This window comes from Pollachius pollachius, assembly GCF_949987615.1.
Source record: "Pollachius pollachius genome assembly, chromosome: 20".
Taxonomy (NCBI): Eukaryota; Metazoa; Chordata; class Actinopteri; order Gadiformes; family Gadidae; genus Pollachius; species Pollachius pollachius.
The window spans coordinates 13907966-13922983 of NC_136953.1; the positions used below are offsets into that span (position 1 = coordinate 13907966).

The 15018-nt window shown below is 50.0% G+C and overlaps 1 protein-coding gene across 1 annotated transcript in view; it reads left to right on the plus strand.

The window, feature by feature from the left end:
* LOC307091198 (glucosidase 2 subunit beta-like) overlaps positions 1-15018 on the plus strand; it is a 41417-nt gene that overhangs the window by 7770 nt on the left and 18629 nt on the right. The window contains exons 6-7 of the mRNA XM_079758123.1: positions 3230-3380; positions 13572-13639. Of these exons, the coding sequence (XP_079614249.1) occupies positions 3230-3380; positions 13572-13630 (210 nt within the window). The 3' untranslated portion in view covers positions 13631-13639. The remainder of the gene's footprint in view (positions 1-3229; positions 3381-13571; positions 13640-15018) is intronic.

Below are 15018 nucleotides of genomic sequence, written 5' to 3' on the forward strand. Positions count from 1 at the left end.
GGTTCCTATCTATACTGTCCTCATATATGTATCGCTATTCATGGTGCAAAAATCTGAAAAAAAAGGCTCCCACTTTTAAAGGAAAACTTAAAAGTGGGAGCTTTAAAGTGGGGAAAACTGAAAGGAATTTTCTTTTTTAAACTTTTTTTGCAAATCAAAGTATTCCTTTAAGGTCTCTCACTTTGCATCAAAGTCTCCCGTCCGGCCCTTTTCCTCTGAGCGATCCCCTGGTCTCAGTCCCCCTCCGGTGGCCCTCCATCCACCCGGCCCTCCGTACCCCACTGCGGGCCTCTCCTCGCCTGACACCGTCTGTGTAGCCCTGTCCTCTCTGCCGGGGGCGTCTTGGCAGAACCGGGCTGAGGCGCGACCTCCGTTCCCAATGTGTCTGCGTTGACATGGCGGGTTTACCGCCCCCCCCTCGTTTGTCCGCTGGCCTGAGTAACGGTGTTCGACAAGTTCTGAAGTAAAGCAGAACTCTAAAAATAAGTTGTACTTAAGGAACCCACTGCTGGGGAAAGTAACGGGAACGTTTTCGACACTTCTGGGTTTCGAAGCGCTGGTGTTGATGATGTCATCGACCATGGCGGCGGTGATGTCACCGATCATGGTGGCGGCGCTGTGATGCCGCCGATCACGGCGGCCGCGGTGATGTTGTCAATAATGGCGGCGTAATGATGTCACCGATCTGTGTTGCGGCGTGGGGATGTCATCGATCATGGCGGCGGCGGCGATGATGTCATCCATCATGGCGGGCCCTGGCGCGCCATGATGGATGACAGATGTTACAGATTAGTATTTCTACGCCGCCTCCCAACTTGCTTAAGCGTTGTTGGCGCCGGACCGTGATTGGCTCTGCTCGGGGACAAACCACCGGGCGCCATTTGCGTAATAAGCCGCTCGCCAAACATTTTGTCGCCCCGGCGCCAGGACTGGCTGACGAGTCGTCGGTGCTTCACGCTGACGCCTGGCGCTCTGTCGGCTGGGAGTTCACGAGGTTCGTATTCTCGTGGTTCAGACTGTACTGCGACCCCGACCACAGTTCGTCATATTGTCATGGCGGCGCGGTGACTGATGATGAGATTAGATCAGTCAGGTTCACAATGCCGCGTCGTCCATCGCAACTCTTCCTGTCACATGTGAATCACACATACCATGTAGGATGACTTGATGACGTGATAGTTTCAGACAAGGTTCGAGAAAAAGCGACAACAAGCAATAACAACATTTAAACCCAATGTGCACTCTCTGGTACGCGATCGAAAGCGTACTCTCCTAAGCCCCCCCCTTCTCCCTCCCCCTCCCCCTCTCCCTTCCCTTCCCAATAACGCATTCCAGCAAATCGAATCTGGCTGTGCAAGTTGTGAGCCCCAGAAAGCTAACCATCCCTATCAGACCACAGCCAACTATATTACTGCGGGCTCCATTATTAATGAGAAATTCTCTGCAGGGAGATGTAAAGACTCTGGTCACAGCTTTACACACACACTCACACTCCCTCACACACACACAAACACACACGAATGTACACACACACACACGCAAACGCACACACACTTACGCATGCGCACACACATGCATACGTACACACACATGCATACGCACACACACATACGCACATGTGCATACGCACACACACACATACGCACACAAATGCATACACAAACACACACATGCATATGCACACACGCATACGCAAACAAATGGATACGCACACACACAAGCACACACACACACACGCATAAGCACACACGCATGCACACACACAAGCACACATACACACACGCAAACGCACACACAAAGGAGTAGAAGGAGGCCAGGTTAGCACCGGTTCCCGTGCGGTCATCATCTCTGGTGCCACGGCAACGGCCGCTGATGCAGCTGACGTTAAATAGAGTCTATAGGGCCCTCGCCGTGTGTCATGAAGCACGGAGACAGAGGGGTCGATATCGATGTGTGTGACGGTCCACTGATACACAGGACTGATTTGTTTTGATTTCAGTGACGTCCCGGCCAGCAGAGTGTGGGCTATCTGTGAACCTAAGCATTGCGGTAGAGAGAGAGAGAGAGAGCGAGCGAGAGAGAGTGAGAGAGGGAGAGAGGGAGAGGGAGAGAGAGAGACCCTTCAGTGTACGAACAGAGAGAGAGATAGAGAGAATGCAGCGACAGGAGAGAGTGATTTTCCAGCGCTAGCAGCGTTGTATTTCTCGAGGGGCCCCCTATGGTGGAGATGTCCAGGCGCCCACAGTGCCGTCCTTGGACATTCAGGTGAAGACAGATAAAAATAGACTTCACTGGGTTGTAAAGGTGCACCGGCCCTGCAAATTGGAAGAAGAACGAATGAGCTGTATGCTATATTATGAACAAATGGAATAATCTGTGGACACTGGACAGTGAGATAAATATCGATAAAGTAACACGCACAAACCTATCTAGTGTGTTGTATTGAACACGCCATATTTATATTGTATAGATATATACGGAGAAAGAGAGACACGAAAAGTACATGATTGTAAAATAATCCATATTCATTCATTTTGACTCCACTGATTCCAATGGCTCCTCCATGTTCCCCCCCACCACCGACCCAATGTGTCCACCGCTGACCCCCACACTCACGATCCTTCACCTCCTCCTCCTCCTCCTCCTCCATCAATTCCTACTCCTCCTACCCCCCACCTCCTCCTCACCACCTCCCCATCACCACCCCTCCCCCCTAATCTCACCTCCTCTCCCCTCATTTCCTCCTCCTCCTCCTCCTCCTCCTCCTCCTCCTCCTCCTCCTCTCTCTCTCCTCCTACTCTCCCTCTCCTCCACCTCCCCCCCTTACCTCTCACCTTACTTCCTCCCCCTCTCACCTCCACCTCCCTCACCTCCTCCTCCCCCCCACCACCTCCTCTCTCCTCCTCCTCCTCTCCTTCTCCTCCACCTCCCCCCCTCACCTCTCACCTTACCTCCTCCCCCTCTCACCCCCTCCTCCCTCACCTCCTCCCCCTCTCACCTCCTCCTCCCTCACCTCTTCCCTCTCTCACCTCCTCCTCTCACCTCCTCCCTCCCTCTCCTCCTCCCTCACCTCCTCCCCCTCTCACCTCCTCCTCCCTCACCTCCTCCCCCTCTCACCTCCTCCCCCTCTTACCTCCTCCTCCCTCACCTTCTCCTCCTCTCACCTCCTCCCCCTCCCCCTTCCTCACCTCCTCCTCTCACCTCCTCCCTCTCCTCTCCTCCTCTTCAGGGCCAGCTGAGGGAGCTGCAGAAGGTGGCGTGGGACCTCCAGGTCCGGCTGGAGGAACACCGGGCCAGGAGGAGGAGGGGGGAGTACGGGGACAACGGGGGCCCGAGGGCCCCGGTGCCTCCGCCGCCACCGGTTGCCCAGGACGACGCAGGTGAGGAGCGCGAGGCGGTCCCCTGAGGTTTACGCTCAGGGAACGCTCCGACCTCGGAGTTGTGCCGGAATGCCGTCGACTCCGGGTGTGACGTCACACCCGGAGTTGGAAGGCATTAGCAATAACTGTGCTAGCCGGGTTAGCCGCTGTTAGCCATGGTTGCCCATTGTTAGCTATGGTTAGCCATTGTTAGCCAGGGCTAGCCATGGTTAGCCGTGGTTAGCCATGGTTAGCCATTGTTTGCTAGTTTAGCTATTGTTAGCGATACCAGTTGGTTACTGCGCATACAGGTAGCAACGTCCACGGATAAAGTTGGACAGTACTGTGTGTAATACACAAATAAGTAAATAGTATATTATCACAGCGTTCACATCTGTTGATGAGCGTAGCCGTCATCTTGGAAGTTGCAGACAGGGTTGTGAGGTTCTTCCGACATCCCTAGTCGTAAATCCAACTTCAGGTGGCGTTGCCGTTGAAATTCCCGACTTCTGCGTTCAAATAGAATGCAGCCGTAATGTAAATGAAAGACTTAGGTGCTGGATATGGCGCGACTTTGAACAATCAAGTGATTTAGTGAGTGAGCTGGTGACTTACAGGTAAATCCAGTGCTATGGGATATAATTGGGCCTACAGCACAATTCAAGACCGCCATCTAACCAGTGTGTTAGACTGGGATTGGTTGGGAATCTGGGGCGGTTAAGTTATTAACAGTTAAGTCCACAAGGATGTGGATTAACTGTGCTTAAATCCCTGATGTATGGGGAATTCTAGAATATTTTAATATTAAAATGTGTTTGTGTGTGTTTGCAGGTGTGTGTGTGTGTGTGTGTGTGTGTGCGGGTGTGTGTGTGTGTGTGCGGGTCTGTTCTGGGGGAAGGATAAAGTGGGAGATACATTTTTAAGCCAGAAGAAGAGCAGATGATTGAAGTGATGTATCTAAGGAGGTCTCAACACCAAAGGGATTGCTGGTTCAATACTCTGTTTTGCCTGCCTGTGTCTCTGCGCAAGGTTTCTTGGACGTGTGTGTGTGTGTGTGTGTGTGTGTGTGTGTGTGTGTGTGTGTGTGTGTGTGTGTGTGTGTAATTATGAGGCTCTGTGAGTTGCCACAAAAGTAGAAAAGGGCTTTTAGAAATGCAGTTCATGGACACGTTTTATTCCAGAGACCTTGAAACTGAAGACATCTCCTTCAGTATTACTGTACCGTAGTTTTAAGTACAGCAATTATTCACGCGTTTTGTAGGTGGTTCATGTTCGTGGGCAGGGAAAATTCAACAAGCAAACCTAATGCATTTACGATCCAATTAATTCCCATGCTGTGATACTCATCTATAATTAGTTCAGTGAATTACCGTTGAAGAATTTGTACGGGAATCGTCAATCGTCGTAATAATAATAATCACCCTCGGTGACGAGGGTTCTCCCTAGGGCTGTTTTTTTTTATGCCAGCTCTGTTCTTGACTGTCGGCTCGGTGTGTCATGTGCGTCTCACTGCCCACTCCTTTCAGGCCTCGCTGAAAGCTTAGGTGACACTCTGCAGTACGTGAATGAACCATGAATTAACATGAGTTAACGCAGTAATAAGCATTATTATGTAGCTTCAGCACAGGGCTAGCATTAAAGCTATGCTATTAATTCATGTAGAATTGAATACCTTAGTTAACATGAACACCATGTTGAGTAGAAATTAGACATGTTAGTTACCCGTGGACAAACTATTAGTAAACGCTTAACTACATTAACTAATGTTAATTAACGGTTAATTAATGGAGCCTTATTGGAAAGTGTTACCAAAGTTTTGAACAAAGAAAACAATTAAGGAAATGAGGTTGTTGACAGCGGCGGCGGCTCCATCCATCACGCTCCCCCACGGGGTGTCACCTGACCTTCTCTAATGACACACACACACACACACACACACACACACCCCCCGCCGTGTTCCCTGGTGTGCGGTGTCGACCTCGCCGCCGCGACCGCTCAACCCCGAAGAGCCATCAATTTTCATCGTTGTGGCAACGCCCCGACCGCATCCCGGCCCCCGTAGCTGTACATCAAGGGGACTCTGGGGACGCCATGCGTCGCTAACGACTGGGCGTGCGTGCGTGCGCGTGTGTGTGTGCATGTGTGTGTGTGTGTGTGTGTGTATAATTGCTTGTGTATATCTGTGTGTGTGTGTGTGTATGTGTAAATGCTTGTGTACCTGTGTGTGTGTGTATGTTTATAATTGCTTGTGTATATGTGTGTGTGTGTGTGCGTGTGTGTGTATGTGTAAATGCTTGTGTACCTGTGTGTCTGGGAGAATTAGTGGTGGTTCATGGGTCTGTCAGGTTCTACAGGTACAACGAATGGTTGCTCCCCCCCCCCCCCCCCCGGTTTATTCCGATAAACAAGAAAACATAAATAACGCGGAACTACGCTTGACTTCGGGAGGAAGTGAGCGCAATGCTAACCAGACACCGCACGTTTCTTTCATTTGCCTGCTTGCAACTCGGGCCGTTATGCCGTTGGTTAACTCCCGGGTCAAAGTGAGTTAGCGGCGCGAATCCGTCAGCGTTGTAAATCAACAGTTTTACGCCCCCCCCCCCCCAGGGGCCGTTAACGGTATTGCCCAGGGAGGGGGGCCACCCCGGGGGGGGATCAAGCACATCGTGCACATTTTTAAATTTCATTACTGGAATTAAACATCGCACACTGCCTTCGGAGGGGATTGGGAAAGGGAGCGAAAGGCGATCTGGTTTATAGATGAGTGAAAATGATATACGAGCAATCAATTTGGTTGGGTTTAGTGTGATGGATTGCGTTCTCGCGGGTGACGGCTCTGAAGTTCTGCAAGTTTGTTGGGGAAAGTGAAACAATTTTCATCAGCGGCGATGTGTATTTACAGTTAGGTGTGTTGTTTTGTCTCCCGCTTGGTTTAAATAAATCATCCTCAGACTCTTGAACGTTTTGTAATGGCAGCGGGATAAACTGCAAGTTACATCAGGGTTCTGTTTTCGTTTTAGTTTTAGGGTTTTAAATCCTTTATTTTTTATGCTTCTGACCTTTGCCGAAAAGTTTGTTGAGGCTCATTGTTTGTGGGGGTGGGGTGACGTTATGGAGATGTAAGATCTCTGAGTGCTTTATAGTGTTATCTCATGCTACACCAAAGTGTGCGTCAGTGGCTCAGGAGATAGTGTGTTGAGACTACTGAACATGGTGTTCATGTTGGCTGAGGTATTCATTTATAAATTATTAAATAATGTAGCTCTAACCCTGATCCTTATGCTGATGCTACATAATAATGCTTTATTCTGCATTAACTAATGATTATTCATGGTTCATTAATGTACCCTTACTGTTAAGCAGGTTGACTGGCAACTGGAAGGTTGCTAGTTCGATCCCTGGCACACTGCTAGCTGAGTGTCCAGGGGTCCTTCAGCAAAACAGTGTGTGAATGTGTGTATGAATGGGTGAATGTTCGCCAATAGAGCGGCGAAGTCACGCCCCTTCCGGTAGAGCCCATGGGACCTATGAGATCGAAAAATATGAATGGGTTTCAATGGAGAGAAAGTAATTATTTTCTGGTCCCAGTCTTTATATGCCCCGGATTACACATATGTTGTTTGTGGATTTAAATGATAATTTTTCATGTCAAGAGTTTGACCGTTTATTGTACAATTGTTCAGTTAAAGGCTGTAGAGAAAACACAATGAGAAAGACTACATGTCTCGTATGTGCCATCACGCTCCCTGCGACTGGCGTGGACAAGACCGACAATCTCCCCATCTGCATAACTGAAACTCTCCACATGCCCCAACTTATAATGGTTTTCACCTCTTTTGATGCTTTTATCCTCCCCTTGGAAAAAACCTAACATTATCAAACTCAAAAATGTTTAGTTTTCTTTGCATGAAAAATTATCATTTAAATCCACAAAAAACATGTGTAAGCCGGGGCATATAAAGACTGGGACCAGAAAATAATTACTTTCTCTCCATTGAAACCCATTCATACTTTTCGATCTCATAGGTCCTATGGGCTCTACCGGAAGGGGCATGACTTTGCCACTCTATAACTGTCAAGCGCTTTGAATGGCCGCTGGTTAGGCAAAGCACTATTTATATGCATTCCATTTACCATTTACCACACTCATACCTTGAACCACCTACCCCTCCTCACTTCATAACAGGTCATTATTCTAGCTTTAACAAGCCCCATAAACCCCCCTATTCCACCGTGCTCACGCCACTTAAAGGAGCTGTATGTAATATGCAAGAAGAAATGGCAGAGCCACCGATTGGCTGTTAGTGAGGGGAGGGACTGTGAGGCTGTGTTCTGGTTGGCTGTGCCAGCTCGCCTCGTTGGGATTTCAGTTTGCTCACGGCTCATCTCCGACTGACCGGCTCTTCCGTTGTTTTGTGATTCTGTCTTCTATGTCGATGTGTGTTCCATGTTATTAGGTATGTATGTTATGTCTTTTGGGAGGCCCCGTTTGACTGTTTTATTTAACTGAAAAAGTCATGAGGGGTTGAATTTTCCAAGGTTTTTATTGCGGACTAGTGGGAGGCAGCCATTCATTTCCGTACCCTCATTGTGCCGAATGTGGATATTTTCCGATGCTTGTGGCGAAACCAATTGCGTTGTCCATTGAAGTTGAATCTTACCCCTCAAAACGTCTGTGTGCAAACCACCAAACCAGCACAATGTCCAGATTGTTACCGTTGATGGAAGGGAGGGAGTAGGAGCTGTTTTGGTTTTAAAATTTTGCTCTCTTATGCCCTTTTCTGCTCTCTCTCTCTCTCTCTCTCTCTCTCTGTCATTCTGTCAGTCATTCCATCAGTCAGTCAGTCAGTCTCTCGCTCTCGCGCTCTATTACTTGTTTTCGTGTCGAGCGTCTTCAGATGCTAAGAGAAGCGATTTTTAACATCCATCCATAGGCATGATGGATCTGATTGCAGTTCTCATCACCATAGCCCCATGGAGGTCCAGTTATCGTGGTGCCCTTGAAACAGGAAGTGGCAGAGCTGTCTAGTGGAGCGCTGTCTCTGGAAGAGGACTACAGGGTACTTAAGCAATTACCCATATTGCCCGTCAGTGTTACAGCGCCAGATTTCCTATTGCTATTTAATGAGCCGTGACTGTATTAAAGACAGATACACACACACAGACACACACACACACACACACACATGCACACGTGCAGACACACACGTGCACACACACACACAAGCGCACACATGCTTTATTTGTTCTCTTTTTGAAAATTTTAAACATGCAAAAGAGCCCCCTAATGAAAAGCCACTAACTATGTAAAGACGGGAGAGTAATCGTGGTTGATCCCATTCAGTCTGGGAGGGGGTGTGTGTGCGTGTGTTTGGGGCAGTGTGTGTGTGTGTGTTTGTGTGTGTGTGTGTGTGTGTGTGTGTGTGTGTTTGGGTTAGGGGGGTCTGTTCCAGGGGGGGATATGTCATTGTGGTAGAGAGGACACAGACACACAGACACACACACAGACACACACACACACACAGACACACACACACACACACAGACACACACACACACACACACACACACACGCACTATCAGATAACGAGCAGGGCCCATTAGGTTCTGGATTAGCATCTCCTTCGGCCAGTCACTAGCTAACGCTTACCGCCTTAGCTTCAGGCACTAAGCGAACACAGGCAGCACCGGTGTAGCTCTTTAGCTCCTGAAGCTAGCTGCTGGATGGACGCACTGTCTGTCTTTTCCCTGAAGCCCTGGTCGGGCGACCGGTCTCCAGGTCGCCCACAATAGAGAGGCACGCACGCACGCACGCACGCTAGCACGCACAAACACACACACACACACACACACACACACACACACACACACACACACACACGGCTGCGTCCCCCTAGGTGCAGTGTCAACACCGCACACTGCGACCGCTCAGCCTCCAAGAGCCGTCAATTTTCATTGTCGTGGCAACGCCCCGGTCACCTTCCCGGGCCTCCATCGCTGTACATCGCGAGGACTCTCAGGACGCCATGCGTCGCTAACGACTAGGCGTGAAGGGGTGTGTGTAACTGCTTGTGTACCTGTGTGTGTGAGGGAGAGTTAGTGGTGGTTCATGGGTCGTGCGGGTTCGACAGGCACCCCTCTCCTTCCCCCACACACACCCACGCCTCCCCCATCGGCGGTGTCTTCAGAAAGCACTTGTTTACGCCAAGGTCCTCATTTTTCGTTTTATTCCTCGTCTTTCTAACGATATTTGTTTCGATCTATTTCTGTATCTCTCTCTCCCGCTCTTTCTCACTCTCTCCCGCTCACTCTCTGTCTCTGTCGCTCTCTCTCTCTGTCTCGGTCGCTCTCTCTCTCTCTCTCTCTCTCTCCCTCTCCCTCTCCTCTCTCTCTCTCTCTCTCTCTCTCTCTCTCTCTCTCTCTCTCCATCCATCTCTCTCTCTCTCTCTCTTAATGGCCCCAGCTACAACAGGGAACAGAGTTCACCTTGCGTTGAGGAGGTCTCCCAGAGTTCACTCATAAGCCGTCGGTTGACCTGATTATTCTCCCCCCCCTCCTCAGTCTCCTCTCGGCATCGCCTCCTTCTCGTTTCAGTTTAAATATCTCCTACATCTAATGAACATGGCTACTTTGTTCCTCTTAATGGGCTTCTTCTAACCCAATTAGTTGAACATTTGGGAATGCTTATAGATAAAATTTGTATAGATATGCACCCAGGGAAGAATGGGTTAGGTTGTTGTCGTTTAAGTTAGGAGAAGTAATGCAAGGATGGGTTTTTGGTTTGAATGTTGGGGAACACTTAATTACAATTAGTTATCAGTAAAGTAACGGTTAACTCATGGTCTAGTTATCATTTGGAAATGGTAATTTATTAATTAATGGATGAACTTATGGTGTTCATGTTAACGACGTGTATTAATGTATACATTATGTAATAGTGATAGGGTTAACCCATAACCTTAACAGGATCTACAATGCTGAAGCTATTTAATAATACTTATTACTGGATTAACTAATGTTTTAAAGGTTAGTAAATATTTTAGAGGTTGAAATATTTGGGCCATGAAACATATCATGGCCCAAATAATATCGATAATATCGATAAAAAAAACATTATTTCATAGTTTTTCATCATTCATACATTCATCAGACATTTCTGCCCTTGATCGCAGTATCGCATGAAACGACAAACTTGCATACAAATACAAATGCTATTCACAATATACGTGAAGGAACGGAACTCCTGTCGCAGACTTCAGTGTCTCTGTTTCGTCCATCTACTCTTACGGATTCAGGAGCAGAACAACGTATTCAAATATAGGGCCGGCATGCATAATGCTACAGCGGCCACTTTGCATACTGACTTGCATACAGAGAGTATTCATAAGCTGTTTAAATAAACCGATTGTCCGACTCTGCTTTATATTTCAAGGGGAAGCGATGTGGCGGTAGAACAAAAATAACAACCGAAAATCATATTAGGATTTCAGAACACATTTATTCCCTGAGGTTGGACTCGGCTAGTTTTTCAGGTATGCTGGCTGCACTGTAGAAGACTTACTGTCTGCTGGGTAATATCCGGACAAAACTGCCCAAAACCTGTTCCATTCCGATCCATTCTCCCCTCAGCCTCCACAAACTCAACGTTTTCAATCAGAGACCGAGGGAACCAGTAGAGCGGGATTCATTAGAGAGATAGCAACCACACCGTACAAACACACTCTATAAAACGATATGAAGCGTCTAAACACAAGGCATCTTTCCAACAAAAACTGGGACAAGCAACCGTCTGCACGTCGGTTTGGTTTTTGTGGGTCCGCACTAGTCCACCGCTGTCATCCCATTTGTCCTCCGTGTTCCCCTTTAGGAGCTGAGTACCGGCCATTGCCACGGTAACGTGGGGTGTGGGTGAGCGATGGGGTCCATTAGTAAAACACAGCCAACTATATGTGCCATCGGTCCATGGAGGCGTTGTCTCCAACCTCTATTCCTCTACCCCCCCCCCCCCCCCCTGCGTTTCTCTCTCTCCTCCCTCTCCCTCCCTTGCACTTCCTTCTCCTCTAACTCCTCCTCAATTAATTTTCCACTTCCTCGTTTTTTTCTCTCTCCCTCTACTTCTCACCCTTACTTTTTTACTCCTATCTCTCCCCTTCTTCTCTCCATCTCCATCTCTCTCTCTCTCTCTCTCTCTCTCTCTCTCTCTCTCTCTCTCTCTCTCTCTCTCTCTCTCTCTCTCTCTCTATCTGTCGCTCTCTCTCTCTCTCTCTCTCAGCTTTTGTCTCACCCATGCTTTCGCTCCTATATATTGTACACATACATCGCCGGTATATTATCCTTTATTATACCTTGTGATAGAAGCAGTTCCCTAAGTTGACATTTTGCCAACCGCTTTGACAATGTAACCGTCGGTTATGTCCCATGCCAATAAAGCTCTCTTTGAATTGAGAGCTGCGCGCAGAGCGAACTAGACAGGTAGGCAAAGTGCGGGTCGGGCTGCCAACGTCTAGCGTCACGGCGGGAAAGCGCTCGTCCTCCAAACAAAGGGAAGCTATCGCTCACGGCGGCACGATGCCGCGTGTACCGCACACAAAGAGGAGCTAGCGTTCCAAGTGGAACGCTAGCTCTAAACAGGGTCGTGCTCGCTAACACAGAGCCATCTGCAGATGGCTCTGTGTTAGCGAGCGCGACCCTGTTTAGCGCTAGCTTTCCACATGGATGCTAGCTCTAAACAAGGTCGCGCTCGCTGACACAGAGCCATCTGCAGGGTGACGGTCTTCGGTTTCTCCTTGTCCTTTTCAAAGATAAAGTCCGCCCGGTGGGGCTGTGTCCTGGTGCCCCCCCCTTAGTAAGCAGCTCCGCCCGAACGCTGAGAAAAGGCACATTTCGCAATTAGCCCCACTGTAATTACCCAAATCACGTACAGCAAGGTAATTGCGGCGGAATGCGCAATTAGCATTAAGTGAAGAGCTTTTCTCCCCGGCCTCGAAGGCCAATCAGCTCGCCCGCTTTTCGGCGCTCCCGGTCGATGGCTTAGAAAACGCACACAAGAGAACTTCCTCCCGGTACCGTGTTGGTGAATGGCTGGGGTGGATGTGCAGGAGGAGGAGGAGGAGGTGTGATGTGGGTGGGAGAAGGATGAGGTGCGAGGACGGGGTGGGGGGGAGAGGAAGAGGTGGGAGGAGGAGGGGGAGGAAGAGGTGGGGAGGAGGAGGGGGAGGAGGAGGAGGAGGAGGAGGGGGGAGAAGGAGGAGGAGGAGTAGTCGTGGTGCTCCTATTCTTTTTTTTTTCACACCCCTTCCACCCTACTCCTTTTTTATCTGCCAGTGAATACGCAGCAAGAAGAAGAGGAGGAAGAAGAGGGAAATCACTGTCATGCAGCCGTTACGGCACAAAGCCTCCTGATTGCACTTTGGACCCTGACAAGCTTCTCTCTCTCTCCCGCTCTCGCTCTCATTCTCAATCTCTGTATTCCTTTCATGATCTTTCTCTCTCCATCTTTCACTCTCCGTCTCTCACTTCTCTCTCTCTCTCTCTCTCACTATCTCTGTCTCTATTACTCTCTCTCTGTCTGTCTCTCTGGTGTGCTCTTTGTCTTACTCACTCACTTTTACTCTCTCCCTCTCTCCCTTACTATAAACTCTCTCCTCCCCTCCCTCCCTCTCCCCCCTCACCCTACAGGGAGACCAAATGTTCTTGCACAGCATGACTGACTCATTGCCTGATTGCCCAAGCACTGGGCTTGGAGCTCCACCACCTTTTCAGCATTCCCTCCTTCCCCGCCTCCTTCTTCTCCCCACCCCTCCCCCCTTCTCAACCTCCTCCTCTTCAACGCATCCCTTAACTCTCTCCCTCTTCCCATTCTTCTGCATTCTCGTATTCCTACTGCTTCTCCCTCACCCCCACCACCCTCAACTCGCACCCCCGAACCAGCTCCCTCACTTTTAAATCCATGTGTTGAATCATTGAATTCTCTCGACGGTTTAAAACAGACAGAAAACAAGGCGAAAAAACCTCATTAATTCGGTGTACGTTAGTGCACTTGTCTACTTGTGTGTGCGTGCGTGCGTGTATGCGCGTGTGCGTGCGTGTGTGTGTATGGTGCGATGCCTCCGTTATTGACATCTGCGCTCGGTTTCTATACGCGCGCCGCGTCCCAGACCTTCCATAACCGCTCCCGTCTCCCCCGCCCCCCCTTTCTTCTGTCCTCCACAGATGTCCCCGACCCGAACACGGACAGCCGCCGGCGCGTTCCGCCTCTTGGACGTCGATAACGACGGCAGGTAAAATACAACCCGACGGGACAAACGACGTCAAGCGGAAAAAAAACAACAACCTCGCATGTTTTTCTTCCTTTTCTGTTCAACGTCTACTTCCCAGTTTTGTCTCCGGCTCGGCTTTGCTTTCCCTTGCTTTTGCTTGTTGTTTTTCCACGGCTGATGAACGGCCATGACCCCCCTGGCCTCGAAAGTATCTGCCCGCAGCCCCCGTTATGTAATTCTCACCTGGGTGCTGAATGCTAGGCCTGACCCCGGAGCTATTACGCTATGTTTCACCTGGACTTTTCCTTTTGAAAAGTGTGCGGATGTTATCCTATCCTTGACCCTCCACCACCACCACCACCACCAGTATACGCTCAAAGACATTGCGGGAGACCGATGCTGTGTACATGTTGTGTGGTTGAGTGGTTGTGTTCATACAGCCGATGCTGGAGTGAATCCCTATGGACGGCATCAATCCACATGATTGTACCCCATCGTTTTGCAGGTGTGGGACGCAAGGGGGGGCGGCAGGTGAAGGCGAAGGGTTGTGTGCCGGGCATGACACACCCACGGGCTAGCAGAACAGAAGCCCTCCCTCTGCTCTCTCTAGCGCTGATCAATGGTCGATATATCTGGATGACGCAGGCGTGTTAAGGAAAATACTTGAAATGAAATAACACGATTCGTTCAACTTCAGCTTTTCCCACGAAGATCAGACGACTCGGTATGGCGTGTCAGCCAATCAGAACGCAGCTTTCATTTAGGTGAGATCAAGCGGCGGTGATTTATAGGGGGGGGACCTACTTCTCAGCAGGGGGGGGGGGGGGGGGGGTGGGGGGGGGGCGTGTCTCTTCCCCCCGCCGCTGTTTCCACCGCCCCGCCGACATCAAAAAGCAATTGCCTTGTTTGTGTCGCACAATGTTACATATTACAATTTTGACAGTCCTCGTTCCCGCTCCTCCCCCCTCTCTCTCTCTCTCTCTCCCTCCTCTTCCCTCCTCCTCCCCCTCTCTCGCTCTCTTCCTGCTCCCCCTCCCTCTCTCTCTCTCCCTCCTCTTCCCTCCTCCTCCCCCTCTCTCACTCTCTTCCTGCTCCCCCTCCCTCTCTCTCTCTCCCTCCTCCCTCCTCCTCCCTACTCCCCCCTCTTTCTCTCTCTCCCTCCTCCTCCCCCCCTCTCCTCCCTCCTCCTCTCCCCCCTGCTCCCTCTCTCTCCCTCCTCTTCCCTCCTCCTCCCCCCCTCTCTCTCTCCCTCCTCCTCCCCCCTCTCTCTCCCTCCTCCCTACTCCCCCCTCTTTCTCTCTCTCCCTCCTCCTCCTCCTCCTCCTCCTCCTCTCCCCCTCTCCCTCTCCCTCTCTCTCCCTCCTCCTCCTCCTCCTCCTCCTCTCCCTCTCCCTCTCTCT